General features: G+C 39.3%; 1 protein-coding gene across 1 annotated transcript in view; it reads right to left on the reverse strand.

Moving 5' to 3' along the window:
* Positions 1 to 6,271: 6,271 nt before the first annotated feature.
* Positions 6,272 to 22,174, reverse strand: part of FBN2 (fibrillin 2) — a gene marked incomplete at both ends in the record, with an annotated part of 231,114 nt that continues 215,211 nt past the window's right edge. The window contains 9 exons of the mRNA XM_082652282.1: positions 6,272 to 6,646; positions 8,499 to 8,670; positions 10,113 to 10,344; positions 14,866 to 14,985; positions 16,701 to 16,829; positions 17,445 to 17,561; positions 18,916 to 19,038; positions 20,643 to 20,768; positions 21,719 to 21,925. Coding sequence (XP_082508408.1) covers positions 6,272 to 6,646; positions 8,499 to 8,670; positions 10,113 to 10,344; positions 14,866 to 14,985; positions 16,701 to 16,829; positions 17,445 to 17,561; positions 18,916 to 19,038; positions 20,643 to 20,768; positions 21,719 to 21,925 — 1,601 coding nt within the window. The remainder of the gene's footprint in view (positions 6,647 to 8,498; positions 8,671 to 10,112; positions 10,345 to 14,865; positions 14,986 to 16,700; positions 16,830 to 17,444; positions 17,562 to 18,915; positions 19,039 to 20,642; positions 20,769 to 21,718; positions 21,926 to 22,174) is intronic.

Below are 22,174 nucleotides of genomic sequence, written 5' to 3' on the forward strand. Positions count from 1 at the left end.
AGCATAAATCAAGAAAGTCCTCCAGAGAGAAGGGAAGATACCTCCAGAGTGACCCCCAGAAATCAGTCCAGATGATGTCCAGTGAAATCATTACTGTGAAACCACCCATTCCTTGGACGAGGCCCAGCTCCCCAGGTGGTCCGTGGTGTTCTGTGGCCATCCACTACTACCCAAGGTGGTAGATCCTATGGAGTCTTAGAATCCTCTCCCTCCTTTCATTTACTCATTGACTATTTTCTGGCCTTGGCTCTGTGAATTACCAGAACGACTAAGGTACAGATTCATCTCACACTGAGTTCCTAGGTGCTGATACATGACCATGGGTCTTAGACTCTGTCTCAGGCCTTACATTCATGAATGCACAAGCCCGAGGCTCTAATTTCATCCCTGCATGAATGGGTTCCCTCAGTACAGGGGTGCTGGGGTGTGGAAGGAAGGCGGTAAACCCAGGAGCAGAAACCTAGGCAGCTTGAGCAGGCCAAGGGGCTGCTTTTTTGACATGTTTCTCAGGAATTGGCCATTCACAGCCTTCACTGCTATTTCATTAATGGAACTCACACATGTAGCAGTAGTTGTCTGGGGAAGGCTAGTAGTGCTAACTTTCCCTACGGTTTGCTCTCAAAATCGTGTAAAGCGTTTTCCTGTTTTCCTTTGGAAAATGTCTACACTACATCCTGACATTTCATCTGCAGCCCTAACGGGGGTGACTAATATGAGCTGTTGGTTCTTGGCTCTTTCAAAAGTAAGCCAGCTTAATCTAGTAATGTCTTTCTTAGGCTCACAGGAAAAGGAAAAACATGACAATTAAGCAACACCAGCAACTAGTGTGCTTTCCTTAAGTGTTCTTACTGGAACAAAAGTGTATGTGGTTTTTTTGGTTTTTTTTTAATGTTTTGAAGGTCTGGTTTAAATAAAATATTTAACCCTTTGAAAGTCAGAGCTCTAGCGTGCTTTGAAAGCAGCGCGTGATTTAGGTGGGGTCTACTCTGTGGCAGCTAGTATCTTGGCATCCTAGTGTGTATACAAATCTCTGGTCTACAGGAGGTTGAGTGCAGTTACACAGAGGGTGGGGTGGACAAAACAAAAAGCAGTGCTTGAATCGTGCTTGGAAAACATTTTTGGATTCAATGTGAGCCAAAACCATGGGAACTGGCCTATATCCTCAGGGTTTAAAAGAGATCCAAGTAGGCTGACCATGTAGTGGGAAGTATGAATAATACCAGACTACAACCGTGCAGCCAGGGTTCTGGTCTCACCTAGGTGGAAACTAGCAGTACAATTAGCTCGGTTACGACTCTGGGCCTCAGTTTCCTCACATGTACATATGGGTAGGTTTCCAAAGGCCTCTGTAGCTCTGACTTTCCATGGCACTACATCATTCTAAAAACGATTATTAGATGTCTGTGTTCTCCTTCAGGTTTGGTTTCCTAGGCATCTGTAGATAGGAGGGCTCTGGCTGTGTTGGTGGCCTGAACTTCCAGGGCTGTAGCTGGTGACTCCAGTAAGTGAAGAACACAGTGGAGATTGTAAACTCTCATGACCACACCAGGACTTTGCCCTAGAGGTACAGACCACTTAGAAGACACATCCTGGGTGCTAGTTATCCCATACAGTTCAGTGGGAAGGTTGTAATTTCAGGGCCACACTTGGGAAAGAGTTTTGTGGGACTATGGGGGTGCATTCTACCCCATATTGTGGCTGTAGGCACGGTGGGAGGAGGAAGAGGAAGAAGAACAGCTGACAGTTACTGCGTGCTTGCTGTGTGCTCAGCCCTCCGCTGACTGCGCTGCCCGGACCATCTCACTCTATTTTCTCAGTCACACTGCAGGGAAGCATCATCCTAGGAAAGAGACCAAGGCTCAGGGACATTGTGTAGCTTGTTGGATTGAGTCCTTCCTTTTAACTTCTCTTTCGTTTACAACTAATTGGACATGAATAAAGTGCCTTGCACATCACACCAGGACACCCAGGAGGCTTCTACCCACCTGTCCATCCAAAAGTAGGGCAGATAGGATCTCAGAGCGGGCAGCATACCCAAGGGAGTCGGTGAGCTTGTCCTATCCTCCACTTGCTAAACTCAGGCCGGCCTGATCTGAAGATCTCTTTCTTTTACCTGCAAAGTGATACCGTCTCAGTGGCTAAAATGCTGAATTTAGTGAGCTGCTCATTGTGTTTCAGGACTCTCGCTCTGTACATCAAATGGATCTTCAAAGAGAACGAAGGTCAGGAACACGTACTTCTTATTAAGCAAGAAAACCATGGCTTTGTATTTATTTGAGAAAGCTATCATGCTAAAAAAAAATAAAATAAAATAGAACCATAAGCTAGATATCAAAGGCAAGCTTGGCTGAGATTGCAAAACAGCTGTCACCTTCACTTCCTGTGGGGTGTTAATGAATCGCCATCTTTCCTGTCTCTTCAGAAGTAACGATTCCTAAAGTTTCCCTTTTATTTTTCAAAAAAACATGGGCTATATTTAACCTTTCCCAATGGATTTGTCTTTGTCTTTAAACAGTTTCCAGTAATCCCCTCAAGGTCCCAAAGATGTGTGATTTACACTCTTTCCAAAGTCTCTGGAGCATGAAAGAAAGTGGCTGTTTGAATACATTATGTCCTTTCATTCTCTTGTGGACTATTGTAAATTAGAAGTTCAAATGAGCCACAAGCAGCATGGAGAGAAGTGAACAGAACTGATTCTTTCAAAGAGAAGGGAAATTTTCAGATTTCCAGCCTATTCTTGAGAAACATGAATATTTCTGAACTACATATCTATCGAACCATGTGAAATTACCATTTTGTAAGTCAAACATGGCCAAATATTGGCAATTCCTCATGGTTCAATTTAACATATGAATTGACTCATTTCCCTTGAAGCATCAAGGATACGAACCAAAAGGTCTGTAGGTCTCAAACTGACGTTCTGTAAATTTTAGTTGTGTTCCCCACTCTCTACCATAAGCATTTATTCTTGAACCAAGAAGGCAAACCAAAACCTTAGAAGGGACAGATCTATGAATTATCCTGTTTGATATTCCTAGATAATGAAATAGGGCAGATGTTAGAATTTAGAGTAAAATCATTACATATTACCTTAAATTATTTTCAGTGTTCATGTGCAAATGTAACCAACCTTCACCTACCACAAACAAGGAACAAAATAAAAAGTACTAAACGGGCCTAAATTTTTTTTTTTTTTTTGCAGTACGCGGGCCTCTCACTGCCGTGGCCTCTCCCGTTGTGGAGCACAGGCTCCGGACGCGCAGGCTCAGCGGCCATGGCTCACGGGCCCAGCCGCTCCGCGGCATGTGGGATCTTCCCAGACCGGGGCACGAACCCGTCCCCCCTGCATCGGCAGGCGGACTCTCAACCACTTCACCACCAGGGAAGCCCCAGGCCTAAATTTTTAAAAGCTCCAAATCTAAATGCTAGTGGAAAAGGAATTCATGTCAGCTGAAGACCAAATTATTGCTTATTATTTTACTATTACATTTACCTGCTGGACTTGGTTTATATGTCTGGGCTTACATTATTAATTTAGTCTTGTGTGAAGTTTTCTGTAAGTTCGCCAAGGTAATTTCTGAGGGGACAGTTAATGAGAAAGACAAAATGGTACAGGATCTATCATTAGCATTTAGTTACCAGAGAGGCACAAACTAATCACAGCTGTATCAGTGCTCACAATAACGGAGTTGCAATAAAGCTATCAGATGTGCCCAGAAAGGTTCTTCCTGGAAGGAGCATCTTGAAGTAGTCATTTCCTTCTAGTACATTCTTCTGTGTAAAGCACCTAATGATTTTTTTTTTTTCTCTTCTGTGTAAAGCACCTAATGGTGTGGATTCTCAACTTCCTCCAGAGCAGGTTAAAGCTAAACTAAGAGTGCTGTTGCTCAACTTTCAGAGTCAAGTTTGGTTCCAGGTAATTTCATATTACAGCACTCACGCTGTACCAGTAACAGATGCCAGATGAAACTGAAGACGCATGTTAAGTTTTAAAGGATGCCTCAAGGCAAATACTTCCCTTATTCCATGCAGCTAATTTCTGGTTGGCTAAGAACAGCATTAAGATCAGTCATAATATTTCCTTGTTTTCTTATTCCTTGGATGAAAAATTTCAGCACACACATTCTCAAACTTTGTGTGGAATTAACTTCAGAGACGTGTCTGTTCTCATTTCAGCTGTGTATCAGAAGAGAGTCCCTGTTCAACGACTTCTCCTATCTATACACTTGTCCTGTGAGGACAGTGTACAACACTGCAAGAGACAGGAAGCTCTCTTCCTGTTATTTTTGGTGAAGGTGCCATTTGGCCCGGGGTATGCCTGCTGCATACTTTTGACTAAAAACTCAAGTTCAGGAAAACCCTAAGAAGGAAGACTCTTTAAGAGAATGTTTCACTTCCTCACAGGTGTTTTAGGGTGCTTTAACACAATGGCACCCAAACCACAGGTGAGGATGAAGTGAAGAGATTCTGAGGTCTCTAGGAAGATGGGTCCTTGGAGGCTTAGAGTCTACGCAGAAGTGAACAACCAACTGCCTTGACTATGTCCTTCAATTTGGATATGACCTTATATTGTAATTGTCAGTTGAACACTCCTGCCTAATTTGTGTCACAGACTTGACAGCAGTCGCTTGTTTTCTTGTAAATGTGCCTGGCTTTCCTTCTGGTACTTTCATACAGGTCCCTGTAAGCAAAGCCCCCAGCCCCTCCCACAAACAAAACAGGGATTGTAGTCCCATAAAACTCTCAGTCGGAAAGCTACCCCAAAATAAGCTTTATTGCAAGAAATGTGTCATATTTGATACACAGACCTATGAAAACAAACAAAACCAAAAGCCATAAGTTTTTCCTCATAAACACTTGATTACAAATTTACACTGTTTGTTTTTTTAGTTATTAGAAAACAAAACAAAGTCCCAAACTGGATCTAACTGGTGACTAATCTTTGGTCAGCACAGGTGTGAGAGGAACAACCCAGAGCCTGCATGTGCTTTGGCCATTTCACATATGAGGTTTGGTCACTGGTCCAGGGACAGGTTCTTGGGTTGAGAAGAACGCGGGGACTTACTCTTATTAGCACATCCTGGTACAATATCTTTTTAAATGACTAAAGCAAACTAAACATCAATTCATTGTACAAACATCTTTCATACACAATAGGCTATGATAAAACGAGACATATGGTGTATAACTACAGTATTAATGAAAATTCTAAAAAAATTGGATTTTAAAAAAAAACAACATATATTCCTTGGCTGTACTGCATGATTTGTTTGCACATATGGCAATCCTGAAATAGCTTGAACATAATAAATGCACCATTAATCTAAGACAGCACCAAACACTACAGAACGCCAGGTGTTCCTTTCCGAAGGAACAGCAGTTCTTCAGCTGCCTACAGTACCACAAGTATGCAGCACGCCCTGGGTAAGAATGAGGTGTTGTGGGTAGCACATGTGCTTCCTTGAGGTTATGAGAAGGAAATACAGTACGGTTTGGCCTGCAACGCTACTGGTCTCACAAGCAGTCAAGGTATTTTGCTACAGTGGTTGTGTGCTTCATCTTCTGTTGCCTGGTGTGTCTGGTGATGTGAAATATCATCACAATGAGCTGCTCTGGCTTTGATCTCCTTTATAAAGGATCTAATGACACATTGATTACACTGCCCGTTCAGCTCTGTGAGGCTTCCTTTAAAATAATCAGATGTGTACCAGTTGGATGACTGGCAGAAAACCAACGGAAACACCTCTTGAATCTACTGAATTTTTTAAAAAGCACCTCTAAAAGAAATAGCTCAAATTTATAAATCTAAAGAAAAACAAGTGAGTTTCCCTTTTTGTTTACATAGTTTGTTCATTTCTCCATATATTACTGCATTAAAAATAAATAAACATCTATATTTTTTTTAATTAGCAACTATAGCAAAATACCCAAAGTGTTACAGACTGCTAACAGGAAAAAAAAAGCTCACATTATTTTTGTGCATTTAGTGCCATATGCTGATCTCTTGAATATTTAGGTTTTTTTTAAAATATATTTTAAAGTGAAGTTATATAGAAAATACAGTAACCACGGTTGCCTCTGTACTCAAATCTTTGGCCACACCAGAGTCTAATTATCACTCCCTGTGAGGGTCAACATTCTAAAGTCTGAGACAGGGAGGAAAGAAATAAAAGTCTTTTTTTTTCCTCTTTAAAATTAGTCATTGATTTCTCAGAGGCTTCTGAAGGCTGGCTGTGCAGGGATTTGAGCCTGGAACAAAGTCTGCAAGGGGTTAATAGAGTTGAATCTGCAGCCTCATTCTGAGAGCCTCCCCGAGCTCCCCTAGGAGGTAGTCGTCCTCATTGCTGTCTTCCAGTTTCTTAAGCTCCTTTTTCTTGTAGAGAGGGATGCTAGTGACTTCCAGTGTGTATGTGCCAGGCACGAGCTTCCTCTTGGCCGTGTGCAAGTAGCTGAGCCCATTCCTTTGGTGGATGCGGAAGATGCCATCGTCATTCCCTTGGGAGATGACATAGCGGATGTGGTTGTTGAGTGGCTCAATGGCGGGCATGAGTTCTAGGATGTGCTCCTTAGAGCCAAGGCCGGAAAGGTTGAACTTCATTTTCATGGGGCTGTCCATGTCGACACTCTCCAGGCTGATCTGTTCAACCTGGAGAAAGAGCAGGAAACGATGTGGGAAGACCTTCAACAGCACAGGTAGATGACTCGAAAGGAGCCTGTTGTCGGGGTGCAGCCACAAGGACGATGTATCTCTGCCCCTCTGCACTCTGCTTGTAACTTACTGTCAGCTGGGAGAAAAGGTCAATTCCACAGAGTATGCCCTGTAAATCTTTACGACTTCTCACTCAGCCTTATCCAGGTAAAGTTTCAGGTCTGGGCCTATGGGGAGCACTCACATTTCAAGTTTTTTTTGTTGAGTTTATGGAATATCATGCTTATTAATACTAAACAAGAGACAATTTAGGAAATGACTGTAATTTTTTTTTTTTCTGGAGTTAAAACGAGAAGTGCAGCTGTTATCTAACAGCAGGGACTGTCCCCAGAGGGCTCTTCACTCTGAAGGCCCAGGTTGATTTTATGGTCACAAACCGTGAGTGAGTGTCTTTGCTGGGAGCTGTTAGTGCAGAGGGAGGGAACTGCAGAGTCGTCAGGGCTCAGGTTTGAACCAGCTTTGGTAAAAAGCCAATGGGGCATGGCCCAGATGAACCAAGTCTCCCTCAGTCAGCAGTATGGGAGGTTTAGGAATGCTATTTCAGTAAGACAGGCAAAAAAAAAAAAAAAAAAAAATCAATGCATTGAGTGGATGCCTGCCAAAAACTTGAGAAAAGTGGTGCAGAAGTGCCCCCATCAGTGTGCAGACAAAATCCTGTCCCCAGAACTACGATGGGAAGGTTTTATGAGCAGAATTTCTGGATTTGTAGTTTGGGATACTTAATGAATATCTCAGTTGCCATATTTAAATATCAGTTAGACACCTCAGTCTCCGCAAGGTAAATGTAATGCTGGCCTATTTATTATTATAAAATAGAACCAGAGACTTTTTGGCTAGCTAAGTCTATCTAGTCTTACAAATAAGTTTCTGAGGCCCAGAAAACTGAAACAAATTGCCCAATTCACACAGCCAGTGAGTTGAAGACTAGGTTTTTTGATGGGGAATTCTGCAGTAACACTAACTGACAAGGATGGTACTCTCCCTGATGTCTGGGGGAAAACATCTCCAGATACTGGGTACTATTCGGAGAACATGTACGATGCTTATGCCAGGCACCATTCCAGGAGCTTCACAGTAATCACTCAATCTTCTTGTCAGCCTTCAGAGGTAATTATTTTTATTCCCATTTCACAGGTGAAGAAATTGAGGTAGAGAGAGGTTAAGTAAAATGGCCCATGTAACATGGGTAGTAAGTAGGGAGGATCAGGGAACATATTCAAAATCATGAAGTCTGTGGCCTGCCCCTTTAACCACTCTGCTAACTACTATGAACAGCAAAGACATAGCAGCAGCAGGCAATTCAGATCTTCAGCTCCTTACAAAATACAAGTTATGTGGAGATAAACTCTTTATGGGAGGAACACCTGTCTTATAAATATTACAATATAAGACCAAGTTGGCTTACCTACTGAAAATTAAAATCAGCCCAGTACATTACATATGTATACAACAGAACTGGACAGATTCAAAATAATTTTGGTTTTTGAATCATTTCAAAATAGCTATTTCCTAGAAGCCCATATTATTGCCTTCTGGCACAAATCAAAAAATGAAAACATACGATCTGAAACTGTGAATCTTAAAGTCCCCCAGTCCTTGTGTTTTGAGCTAAAAATGCCTCTAATTTTAATTTACTTGTCTCTGCCATAGTGTGTCCATGAATTTAGCCAATAAATTTCATGACAGTTTTAGCTTCACTGAGGCTGAAACCTACATAAAAGTTTACTGCAAAATATACGTGACTCCATATGGATAAAATCTGGTGACAAAACAAAGTGAGGTTACTCACAGCAGTGGGTTTGGGTTCATAAACACTTCTCTTCTGTCTGCTGTCTTTCTTAGAGTAGCCGTTGATTTTGCACTCATAGCATGCTTCCGGGGACAGAGCGTTCTCTTCATCCACTTCTGCATCCATTGACAGGTACTGCCCTTTGTTAAATCCCATTCCTGAGACACAGTGGCTATTTGCAATAGGATGCAAGGTGATGTTAGACTTCATTATAATGTTGACTACTGTTTTCCAGAGGTAGAGCAGAGATTTTTCCAAAATAAGAACCCACAAAGCAAACCCTAAGATCATAAATATAAAAACCTAATAGTCTTGGTAACTCTTTTCTTCAACACTTAATACATGAGATTCTCCTTTATTCTGAACAGCAAAATTCTTCTAAGAGTGAGCCCCAAGTTTCCCCAATTTTCTATCCTAATTAGACTGAAGCACTATGTGTAGTTAAATCAAGAAGATAAAAATTAAGTATGAATTTCCAAAGAGAGTGCCAGAAGTTCTTTTTTTTTTTTTGCAGTACGTGGGCCTCTCACTGTTGTGGCCTCTCCCATTGTGGAGCACAGGCTCTGGACGCGCAGGCTCAGTGGCCATGCCTCATGGGCCTAGCCGCTTCACGGCATGTGGGATCTTCCCGGACCAGGGCACGAACCCGTGTCCCCTGCATCGGCAGGCAGACTCTCAACCACTGCGCCACCAGGGAAGCCCCAGAAGTTCTTTTGATTCAAAAGCCTGAAGCCTATGTTTTCTGCTCACAACAAAGCTCTCTGCTTTACCAACTGAGATTTCTGAACTCCAATTCTGGTTAGTGAAAGACTCAGCGAGCTGGCTCTAAATGACCCTTGTCTACACCACGACTTTTGTTTCAAGCATTATTATGTACCCACAGTGGACATACTAGTCCACGACCCTCAGTGTCTGACTCACACACTGCTCCTTCTGAGGAGGGTGACCCTGACTGACTCCTAAACTCTTATCTTCTATGCTGTTGAGCACTGACTTCCTTGAAGGAAGGATGCACGTGGCCAGAACCTCATCTGCAGCTGATAGGACTTGAGACAGCTGCACTTGGGAAAGTGCAACTAGCTGGAGGGAACCCAGCCTTGTGGAGACAGTGTCACACCAACCAGGCGCATCCTCTCTCTGTGCAACAAAAAACCAGATGAGCAAAGAGAGAAACAACTCCTTCCTCAGGGAGCATGGAGCTAGCACCTGCCAAAATTCACAGAAGAATCTGGGGTGAAGCCATTTCCATTTGTACTTAACTCAGGTGTCTCTGACAACACGTGAGCCACAGCATTTTTAGACAACTGCTTGTCTCTGGCCTTGAGGGATCCAACTGAATCCACTCAGGCCATTTTAAGAGGCAAGAGAGTGATACCTGTACACACGTTTGAGTCTTATGCTCACCACAAAGGAGGTAATCCACATGCCTTCTTCCATGTGCTTCCTCCTCCTATTCCCTAAGTGCCCTGATCAATGCTTTTCCCTTGTGGGCTTTTAATCACCATGAACTGCCCCCCCTCCAGTGCCGGGTGGCCAGGCGGCCTGAACACAGGGAGGGCAGCCTGAGTTGGACCACGCTCGCCTTCCTGTGTGCGGGGAGGTGGAGGGCCTTACCCCTGTCCCACTCTGTAGTAGCCAGGTGGGCAGCCGCAGAGGTAGCCCCCTTCCGTGTTGGAGCAGCCGTAATTGCACGGGTTCTTGGAAGACGAGCACTCGTTCACATCGTGGCAGGCACTGGAGAACTGGTCGAAGGAGAACCCAGAGGGGCAGGCGCACTTGTAGCTCCCCAGGGTGTTGTAGCAGGAAGCAGAGCCACAGGCATTTGGATTGGAGCACTCATTCTCATCTATGAACATAAAGCAAGAGACTCTTACAAGGGGTAGGGGCAGTGGGGCAAAGAAGAACCTGAGTTTCAAAGTACCTACGATTTTACAGGGGAAATAGCCCTAGAACCGTATTTTTTAAATGTTTACCCTGATGGTCGATTTGCAAAGCCTATGAAATTAAAAAAAACACAACAAGACCCAACAAATCCCCCTAAATTATGACTTAAACAAAACCTTGCCCCGCCCTTTTATATTCTGTTTGTACTAGGTTTTTCTGAATACCCTGGCAGCCTCTGGGGACAGATATTTGCAGTTTGACTACTGAAGAACTCTTCTATTCTCGTATCAGAAGGTTACTTCAAAAGCCTACACTTCAGATAGATTCACAGAGACAGAAAGAAGATTACTAATTGCCAGGAGTTGTGGGGAGGGAGAAATGGAGAATGACTTCTAATGGGTATGGGGTTTCTTTCTGGGGGGATGAAGATGTTGTGGTGTTGACGTTTGCACACTGCTGTGAGAATATACTAAAAACCACTGAACTGTACATTTTAAAAGGTGAATTTTATGGTAGGTGAATTATATGTCAATTTTTTAAAAGCCTCTATTTATATCTGTATTTTTATCCATTCTCCCAGCAATTCCCAAAGCCTTCACTATATATGGAAAGAAAAACAGATAAAAAATTTAAATACCTTAAATGAAAATAACTGAAATAAACATTATTTAATTGAACATTCTGAACCAATAACCTTGTACACTTTTAACACTTGAGAATGCATCAAGTGCAGACTTTGCCTTCTGACATGGGTTTGCACCAAGCCATCAGCTGACATAGGTTTTACTAGTTTAATGACTCACATTATACCATAAATGCCTGACAGCAAGATAATTACAGGTTGATACTTTCAGCTGCTCTTATCATTTTTACAAATTCAAAGCTTGATTGTGCTTTTAACTTTGGAGACGACAATTTTGCTCTTAACTATCTGGTTGATACCTATTTTGTGGCTTGACCCCCCTGTGGGCTTTATTATAATCCAAATGTCACCCTGGGCACCAGTCACATTTGGTCTGTGGAATTCTTTCAAATTCTCATGACTGCACTGGAGCATAGTGTGTCTGTTTACCTAATACCTGACAAGTCTATGTTTCAGCCCATGTGGGGAAACAGGCCCATTTGCAATTAGGTGTACCCTTGGGACACAGCAGCTACAGGGAAGTGCTTATCTGCAGGAGCTCAGAGAGATTACAGAAGATGCAGATACAGTCTCAGTGAAGAGGCCTCTCACACAGGAAATTAAACTTCATTAACTACGGCACAGAGGTTATTGAGAGGGCCGATGTTATTAGGCACATTTCTGTATCGTGATTATAGTTTCAGAATTAAACCAAACTGCCAAATGTAGAATTCTTAATTACTGGATATGAAATGTGCTATGATTACCTAATATGTACAAATTCTTAGCCTTCATTTCATGGGGAGAAAGCATATGAATAAATTCTTAATAACCAGGCTACCTATGACATAAATATAACTATTTTATTTCTACATACAAAAGACTTGGAATTCTGCCTCAAAGGCTCATCTGCTTTTATAATTAAATCTGACATTTATATGTGGTGTTTCTCTCCTAATGGAGAATGTGAGTTAGGTTATAATTTAACAAAATGATCCTGCTATGAATATAGTATTCGACACTGTGTTAGGTAGAAAAATTACCAGGCAAAACTAGTTAGTTGAATAAATTGCTTTTAAACATACCACTGACATGAACATTTCTAAGTAGGTAAAATTTCTGGAAGCACCAGGATAGACTTCATGTTTATATGCTATAAACGTACATCACAGCATAATTCTATAGGCTTAGGTAATCTGACTTTGAAAATACGTTCCTGTTTGAGACCCACTTTGAGCTGACTCAAGCCTTGCTAAACCATGTTCAAGTTATTTTGAAAAGGACATACAAGGAACTAGAAGTTGCTGACAGCACATAACCCAAAGCTTCATATACTTAGAAGTAACCATATGCAAATGTTAATAATATTCCCTTATTTTCAATTTGGAATAATCGTCATGCTTGCATATATTTGAGAATGTTACCTAAATCTGTACAGTCCACGTACCAGAATGTTATAAATGTCTGTGGTAACTGGCTGGAAACTTCTGAAAGTATTCATTTGAATTAAAAACTTTTTTCATTATTAACACTTACAAGAACTGTCATTTTTCTTAAATTGGTAGTAGTATTAACAACATTGTAGGTTTACAATTTAATATTACTTAAGTTATCTGATGCACTAACATTTTTGTCTTTTTACAAGGGGACCCCACTTAAATCTGTCTGAAATACTTCATACTATATTCCCCCCTCAATCATATGAATAACTGAAGATATTTCATACCCATAGTGACAGATAAAAATGATTTGTGCCCTTTCGATTTGCATTTTGTTATAATGCTTGTTATTTTGCTAACTTGTTGCTTTTATTAGTTCCCAACGGGTTGTTTAATTCTCTTACTGCCATATATTTGAGTTAAAATTCCAACTGTGTTCTGTGGGTTCAAGGCAAGAAAGTCAGCAATTTTACTAGGGACCAGCTGGACTGCTCAACCCTGCACAGAAGAATCTCGAATCCTTCAAATTAAACCCCTGCTTCATCTTACTTACCAGGGGCCTGCTGCTTACAGAGGCCCATTTTAGCAGAGAAAGCTAACAAATTAATTCTTGCAGTTGGGGATATCTGCTTATGTATCTTTAGCTTTGAACTCATCTTTGAAACCACTTATCCCTCTGCCCATGGGGGTCTCTCCTGACTAGAAGGCACACTGGCCTCTGGCTGGACTCCAGCGTGAGCTGCTTTGGGGTGACTGCCTTGCTTAAGTGCCTATTCCAAGGATCCCAGCAAGAAGAAGTGGGATACATCACACAGCCCTGACTTTAAGTTAGACCAAATTCAGTGAAAACCTGTGTGGCTATTTTCGCACTAAATGCTTACAGACAAAAACTCCAGGAAACTTAAAAACGTAGAAATTGAGTTGATACTCCATACATGTTCCTATTTCCACTCATGATCACTTTAAAAACAAGAATTTTAGTTAAGCTGACACATGTGAAATATTAGAGGATCATTCTTTTGCTTTAAGTTCTGTAGAATTAAACAAGAAGCCGTGGTGTTAACCAAATAGAGGCTTGGGCCTCATATTTTATAAACAACACAATAAAATCGTTTCACACTGTTTAATAGCTATCTAAAAAAGTACCATTCCCTATGTTCTGAAGAGTGTGCCTATACTTTATCTCTGTTTATGAATCAATAAATCAGGGCATAACAACTTCTGCGACATTCTTTTTTCTATGAAGAGAAAAGAAGTAAACTAAACTTATGAAGTTATTTTGATTGACTGCCTAACTCATCATTTTGATAATCCTTTCAAACTCTGTCCTTAACTCCTAGATCATTAGTGGTTTTTGCATTTCCCCCACGAGTGTCTATTTGTGGTGTGCCTAAGCATCTGTCTTTAACCTGGCACAAGGCCACAGCAGACTTGCGATGACGTTCAGAGTTGCTTTCCCTCCTTTGAAATTTGTCTTGATTTTCTCAATTCACTAAACTGTCATTAGAAATTTCTTTTGAGAAGATCACCAAGGATAAAATCAGGTTAATTTATTTAGTGGATTGCTCACAGTAAAAGATCTGAAATACATGTGGGGTAATTTAAATGACTACAGAGAAACAGGAAGTACCCCGTTGTTTCTCAGCAGGACCACTGTTCCCCTTTCTGTTCTGCTGTGCCAGCATCTAATGTCACACTGTGTTGGATGGTGCCTCTATGAAGGGCATTCAAATGGAGCCAAGAAATTAGGCATATGCTAACTAAGTTAGCCAGCTATTCAAGTAGAGAGTAATGTTCTCTTTGATCAATCTCTCCTTAAAAGGAGAATTTCCATGACTCTATCAAGTGCAAGAAAGGGAGCTGAGTGCCTACAGATTTTATTTTATAAACACTTTTGTATGGAGTTTTCAATAGAATTTGCTGTAACTAGGTACTTTTTCTACCTTAAAATCCTTTAGCCTCTTCATTAAATATGTGACTGGAGAGCACAGATGAATGGTGCTCATTAAGTTGATCTGAATCCCTTTAGATTTATATGAGGGGGATGGATGGGCAATCCTTCAACCCCCAATCAAAAGATACTAAATTACCGATAAAAACCCTCTGACCTTAACATGTGAAGATGATGATTCTTGACACCATCTTCAGAAACTTAGAATTACGCCTAGCAGAAAATTAAAATTATGAAAGCTCTAGTTGAGTTACCATTTAGGTACTTAACATTTTTATTATGTATATTTTCAAATACACACATGTACAGAGACTAGTTTAATGGATCCCCATGCATCAGTCCTAAGTACTGGTTTTTAAGCTCTAGGGTTTAAAGGCTACACTGAAATGCCAGTCTTTATTGTTCGTTCTTTTTACTCAAAGATGCTTTAAGGTGAGAAAAGCAGATGCTGTGTAACAAGCGAGTGCTCACCGACACACTGATTCCACTGGTAATGCTGAATATATCCTTGAGGGCAGCCACACCTGTAGCCTCCCAGGATGTTCTGGCAGCCATGCTGGCACCTATGGTTTCCATCACATTCATCAACATCTGCAAAAACAATCCCGGCAAGATCTTTACGTAACCTTTCTTCTACTATTCTTAAATGAACTCCAAACACAGCCTGGGGTAACTATTATCACAGGAACAAACAAACAAGACATACTGAGGGGCTGTGATTTTTCCAAGTCACATGGTTATTAATCAGTGGTGGTGCAGAGAACAGTTCTGAGATAAGAAACCACATCATTCTTATGCTATCCACCAGCCATGCCACGTCAGTGCTCTAAATAACAACTTAATGTCAGCAAATCAACCATAGCAACCACAAATGTTGTGCATTTTGGATGGATTAACTACATACGGTATGATTTATTTGGTAAATGATATAAATATCTTTGCATTATATATTCCAGTAGGTTCAAAAGTGATTGACATATAATCCTCATTTTTGGGAAGATACAAGCACTACAGAAATACCTAAAAAGTATAATGGTTTGCACACAAAAAATTTTATTACCATTCAAGATTAATTAGATGCAAATTTAAAGTATTCTAAATATGTTATTTTTAGACACGATATAGTATTATGACACATATGGAATAATTTCTTTGTTCAGACATGCATACTCTTCTGGAATGACAACTGAGGCTTTGAAACCTACCCATAAAAAGTGAAATGAAATTGGCATGTCTGATGTATGCGTAACAAATTTATATGGATAATTAATAAATGATATCTTATGTGGATGGTTACAAGCCAAACCCACACATGGCAAGCAGCTGTATGTTCAGAATACTTTCAAAGTCTCAATGACTTCGAATACAAAATATTAAAATAGAAAATTTTTAAACTGAATTTTTCTTGGCAGAAAATTAGATACATATAAAAGTCCTATAATTCTTAGAGTATATTAAAAAACTTTGAGTAATTCTTAAGAGAATATTAACAATTTTGAATATATTTCTAGAATTCAAAATCATATATTTCTAAGAATAATTAATTAAAGGGTGACTAATATCAATAAAGACATAAATTACAATTGTATATAAAAATATAAAGGGGATGTATATGCTCTCAGAATCTCTGGCATGAGCATTTTGTAAAAGCTACCAATCCTAGTACATTTGTCTCATACGCTAGCACATGCAATAGAAATACTGAAGAACAATATAATATTTTATTGACCGCAGGCAAATTCTTATTTTATTCCTACTTAAATGTTCCCTTGGACTTAATAGGAAATACCTATTGTGACAGAGACTTTATAGGAAATGCCCTTTATAGAAAAGAGAGTGAATCAGGAGTCTCAGACCAAATAAAATCGCCATCAGTTTTTCCCAGAGCTTTCTGTACATTTTTTCGGTTCTCTATAATTCGTTCTTTGTCTTACATGTAATATTTACACATTCAAGTATCATGGAACAGACATCCAATTTTTTTCTGGTATACTCATACACTACTGTAAACTAAATTAGGTACAGAATTCTTTTTCAGTTCAATTCTTTTTTAGATCAGTAATTAGGTAAACAGTTACTTTAGAAGCCAATTTGTACTCACAGAATTTTTGTTTCATCACATTAAGGTTTTCCTCTGCCCCCAAAATGATATATGAAAATTTATGAACAAAAATATCAATTTCTGGGTTTTATTTTGTTAATTTTTTTTCTTTTGAGATGATCTCAATTGCTCATTGAGTGGCTTGGAAGTTAAAAGAAAACAGTTTGCTGTATTAGAATAAGAATATTTGAGCAAATAAACTCACCTTCACAGTTCAGTCCCGTGGCATCAAGAGAGAACCCTCTTTGGCATTCGCAGCTGAAACTTCCAGGGGTGTTTTGACAGATTCCTTTTGCTCCACAAAGTGAAGGCTGAGACCCACATTCATTGTTGTCTAGCAAAGCACAAAGTGGGAGAGCGTCAAGCTTCCCAATTATTATATGACTCAAATTTTACTACATGAAGTAAAAAGTGAAGTGTGAAAGCCTAAGTTTCATGATGTGAAAACAGAATTTTAGGGAAATGTATACCATTATTCATGGTCATGTTAAAGGCAAAAATGGTCAGAAAAAATATATTTCAAGAGATTTGAAATTAGAGCATATTTTGGGTCAACTGAGGACATGGTTTTCGATAGTACAGACAAAGTCTCTTAACCTGTGTGCCTTCTAACATAAAAAAAAAAACCCAGCATATTCATTAGCATGTTCTAAACTACAGTGAGCCTTTACTCATATTTTATCTGAACAAACATGGTTATATTTAGAATGCAATATAAAGGCATTGCCTGGAATACACCTCATGTGCATGTGCTTGGACTATACAGGATTTTTTCCTTTGGATATTGTTCTAGTGAAAAAAAATCTATTATTAACAACATTTTTAGACCAGTAATTATGAGGGATTGGTTTTAATGTAAATACTGAGCCATTATTCTACCATTTTTTTAGTACAGTTTTAGGCTTCTACTAAAAGTTTGCAAAATTTCTCTTTTGTAGTTTTGTCTTACCAATACAAGCAGTGTGATGCTGTGTGAAACCAGGTGGACATTTACAGGTAAAACCTCCCAGAGTGTTGACACAGAGGAACTGGCAGTTGTGCTGTTTGGTTTGACATTCATCAAGGTCTGCAATGAAAGAGAAGCCTATGAAAATTGGAGCAGAGTTATCTGGCTTTGCCTCCTTTCTCAGGAAGCCACAAGGAGTATTTTGTCTAGATTTTTGTTGGAAGCTTTGTAGATATCCATATGCATATGGCAAGGAGTTTCTTTTCACATACTTAAGCAGCATAAATATCATGGGCTACAATGATAGGATGGCTAAGGTGATACATACCACAAAGTTTTCTTAAAATAAAAAACTGAAAGGATGAATCATAGTGGTGTTCATGAACTGTTCTCAAAACTAATATCCAAAGGTTATAATTCTTGTATTTAATGCACAGTTTAGCACATGGCTGGTCACTTATTTCTATTAAAGAAGGGATTAAACAAAAATAAAACAGAATCTGAAAATTGATGAAGGTCTTAACACAAACACTGAGTCAGGTTCTCAGGATCCAAATGAAAACACCATCATAAATACCAGAAGAAGCAAAATCACAGCATCTATAATTCTAGTCATAAATGGAACTAGTATTTGAACTATACTGATAGAAAACTCAAAATCTGATTTTGGTTGGATTGGAACTTAATATGGGAAAAGACATTTAAATAAATTCACAGAGCAATGTAAGATGCAGACAAGACTAACTATTTTAAAGCTTAAAACACACACACACAGTTGCACTCAAATAAAAATAACTATAAACGTGCAAAATTAAATTGACTCATAACGGTTCACTAAGTAGAGCCAAGGGTATAATATTGCTTCCTATTATTTTATTCTATTTGTTTTTTGGTATTTCTTGGAAATAAAACTTCATCTTCTTGAGAATAAACTGTATTTCAAAAATTTAATTAGACAGGAATTTCCTCAGTCCATTATTTTCATACCGATGAGGTTTACTATAAAATTGAACATATGAGTATAGTATTGAAGCTCTTTTAATTATCTAATTTAGTTTGATAATTACTACTAAAACTATGTAAGCAAAAATTTAAATTTACCTATTCATTTTCAATCTTCTGCAGTAAATGTGTAATAAAGGTAGTTTAGAGAAATGAAATCTCAGATAAGCAACAAAATAAATATTATTTTAGTTGTTCAGTCTCTTCCTTCACCATAGCTTACTGTATTATTTAATTTATTTTTCAGTTTGGGTGGTTTGCTGTAAGAAGCAAACCACTGTAACCCGGGTTTTAATTCTCTCTGCCTCCTGGCATGTGTCCTTTGGTAGAATTTTCTATGAATCATAAAATGGTCACTAGGAAGATGTGCTTTAGTGAAGGTGAGACACACAGTATCATCCCTGATTAGCTGACTTTGAATCTGAAAAAAGAGAGGACTCTTTTTTCAGAAGAATGCAGACTCTTCACTCACCTTTGCATGTCTTTCCGTCCTCCTGTAGGACATAGCCCCGAGGACAGGAGCACTGGTAACTCCCCTCTGTGTTCTTGCAGATGAAGTTGCAGGGTTTTGGGGACTGTGAACATTCATCAAGATCTAAGCAAAAGTGATGTGAGGATTAAATTATTGGTTAGAAGGAAAAACCAGTCCCTTTCCTCCCTCCATATTCTCACTTCATCTTTTTCTTTTACTCTTCAACTTAAAATGGAAAATAGAAATGAGGCACAGAACAATTTTCTCTAAATTAATTTACCGGTTTACTCTGTCGAGCGTGTCTTGGGCAAATATTATAATATCCGGAACAACTGTCTGGGTTTAAAAAAATACACTAGATTTTTTTAGATTGGGTGTACTTTGGTTTACAGCTTGAGAATCATAAACTTAAAGGCTAGAGTTTCTTTCCTTTGACACGTGGATGTGGCAGGAATTCTCAACCTCTCTTAGCTGACACTCCCCTAAGAATCTTTCGGCATCACAGACTGTGCTGGAAGCCTCCCACTTCCCCCTTCAGATGCAGTCCTCACCCTGGTCCACCCTGTTTTCGGGCCCAGGAGGCTGAACTGCACAGACACCATTAGCAGGCTCTCCTGCCCTCTGCCTTCAGGCTGGTCCTTAATTCCTCAATTCCCTCCTCGCAAGATGGGATCAGAGGTCACAGATGCTCTCAAGGCAGGTCTCTGGGCAAAACTTCTTCCCTCTTCTAAGTTTCAACCTTTCCCTCTATCTTTGGCCCAGAGGTGGTACAGTCCCAGCACTCAGCATTATCCCTTGCAGTTTCTGCCCACTCTACCCGCACCTTTATATACTGTCTCTTTGTCAAAAACAAGTCTCTGTAAACTGTCCTCATTTGAATATGCCACCTTCTTTCTGCTAGGACTCTGATAGCAAATCACCTCCATTTCCCCCATAAAACACATTGATTGATAGCCCACAGAATGCTAAAAGCTCATGATTGATAGCCTAGTCTCTATCACTCTCTTGCCCAAACAAGTGAGTTGAATGTTTACTAAGATTTAGTTTGGTTTTTCTTAACCTTTTCATGCCAGGTATGCTTGTTATTAAAACAAGTTGATGTAAGTTGATGAAATATGAAGGAGAAAAGTTTTTTTTCTTTAATGAAAACTAAATGCTTTGGAAAGACTCAGAAAGGCAAGCTACCAACCCCCTCCAATTGTCATAGAATGGTGTCGATGAGACAATAAAATAAATTAGAAAAAGAGATTGTAAAAATGTAGAAGGTCTCTGTACTGAGACTGCTTTGCAACTGGAAATTTTAGATGATGCTTAATTGGCATATTTTATGCAAAAAAACCACAATGAGAAACAAGCAAAAAGCACTCTCTCCATATGCAAACACACAATTTCACAATCAAAAGTCCTATTCTTTCATTAAAAGAATGACAAACAAACATGCCTTTATACATTTTAAATTAAACATAAAATGTTGAAAATATATTTTTAATAATTTCTATGTTTCCCTAATTGCACAGACTTTTTGATGAATTAAACAATTCTGTGTCTCACATTACTAGACAAGGCCTTGGACAACTCCTATGATATTAAGAACCACACTGCTGAAAGGAATGGCATTTTTTAACAAAATGTACATTCCAAAGCTCCATAATAAAGATACTCTGCTGACAGTAAATGACATGTAGGAAACAACCACCCAGATGCAGAGACGCCTCGCCTCGCCTTACCTACACACGAGGTTCCGCTGATGTCCGTGGTGTAGCCAACCTTGCAGAAGCACCGGAAGGAGCCCATGGTATTGATGCACTGACCATTGGTGCAGAGATTTGGCATAACTTTGCATTCATCAATATCTGTCCACCAAAAACCCCAAGGCAAAAACAAATGTAATTTAATACAGATGCAAGAATAAAACTGGTTAGAAACTAAGAGAAATTAAGGAATTGACAGATCATTAAGAACCAACATTCATAATTGTGCTGGTGTACCTTTTCATCATTCAGTCCAGTGGCAACATAGAAGGGAGAGAAAAAAAAGAATCTGAAGTGATAGGAAGAGGGAAACAAAAGGAAGGCTATGTTGAAAGCCCCACTGAAGTCTACTCGTTCTGCAATCTAAGTATGAATTATTTTTTGGGAATCTAGAAAGCTACCCCTCTGAAGTTCAACTAATTTGGAATTTGTGATAGTATACCATGGATTGGTTTTAAATTCACACTTGTATTAGACTGAAGAAAGGGTTTCATTAGCAAAGTAATCAAGCACAGGGTCGAGAATCTGTATAGTAATAGAGGAAAATGACATTTTTAGGACATTAGTATACTGATTGTACCAAAAAAATGGAAACTACTAATCATTTATGAGACTTGCTGGTTTGTAAATATGTTGCCAACAGAATGAGTCCCTGCGTACACTCAAACAAATGCGTTACACACAAACAAACAAGTAACCTTTATTTAAATGAAGCAAGTATAGTTCAGGAGTTATCCATGGGCTTTGGGGTTAGACAGATATGTTCCATTCCTTGGTCCATCCCTTAAAAAGGCTGTGATCTTGGGAAAATGATTTATCGTTTAAGCTTTGTGCTTCAGTTTCTATCTTTTAAAATAGGAATAATAATAGATTCTGCCTTTTAGATTTAATATGAAGATTATACCTTTCAAAGTCTCTGAAGCATTAGCGAAAAGCATATACAACCACAACATACACACACATATTTTAGCTATTATTTTACTTCCTTCAAAATTAATCTGATTTAATGTTCACTGTGTTAATAATATGCATGAATTTCCTCAACTCCTTACCTCTTCCATCAGTGGTATATCCTGGGCCATGAGGACATATCTTTTTGTACTGGGCAGTTCCAGGAAGTGGGCAGAGCTCACACTGGTGACCCCAGCCTCGCCCCCCATCGCAGCAGCATTCTGACTTTGTGACAAGGTTACGGCTGCTGGATGCCATCTGACACATGGTCTGCAATACCTCTGCAAAGCAGAGTCCCTGTCGATTGTCTGAAATGAGAATGTAGTTAATAGGCATCAGTGTCAAGGAACTGACACCTTGGTCTTCAAATTAAATAGGACAATCAATGTTCTCCTTAGAAATACTTTCTTAAAAGCTAAATATTCTTTTAAGACAATGTTTAAGACAATGATTAGAAAGTTTTGTTGGAGATTAATTTCACGGAGTGTTCTTTCACTAAACACAGTTTATTAAATTTAATAATAAGTGAAACTATACTTAAGAAATAGATTTGGGAT

This window comes from Grampus griseus (genome assembly GCF_964374135.1).
Source record: "Grampus griseus genome assembly, chromosome: 3".
Classification (NCBI taxonomy): domain Eukaryota; kingdom Metazoa; phylum Chordata; class Mammalia; order Artiodactyla; family Delphinidae; genus Grampus; species Grampus griseus.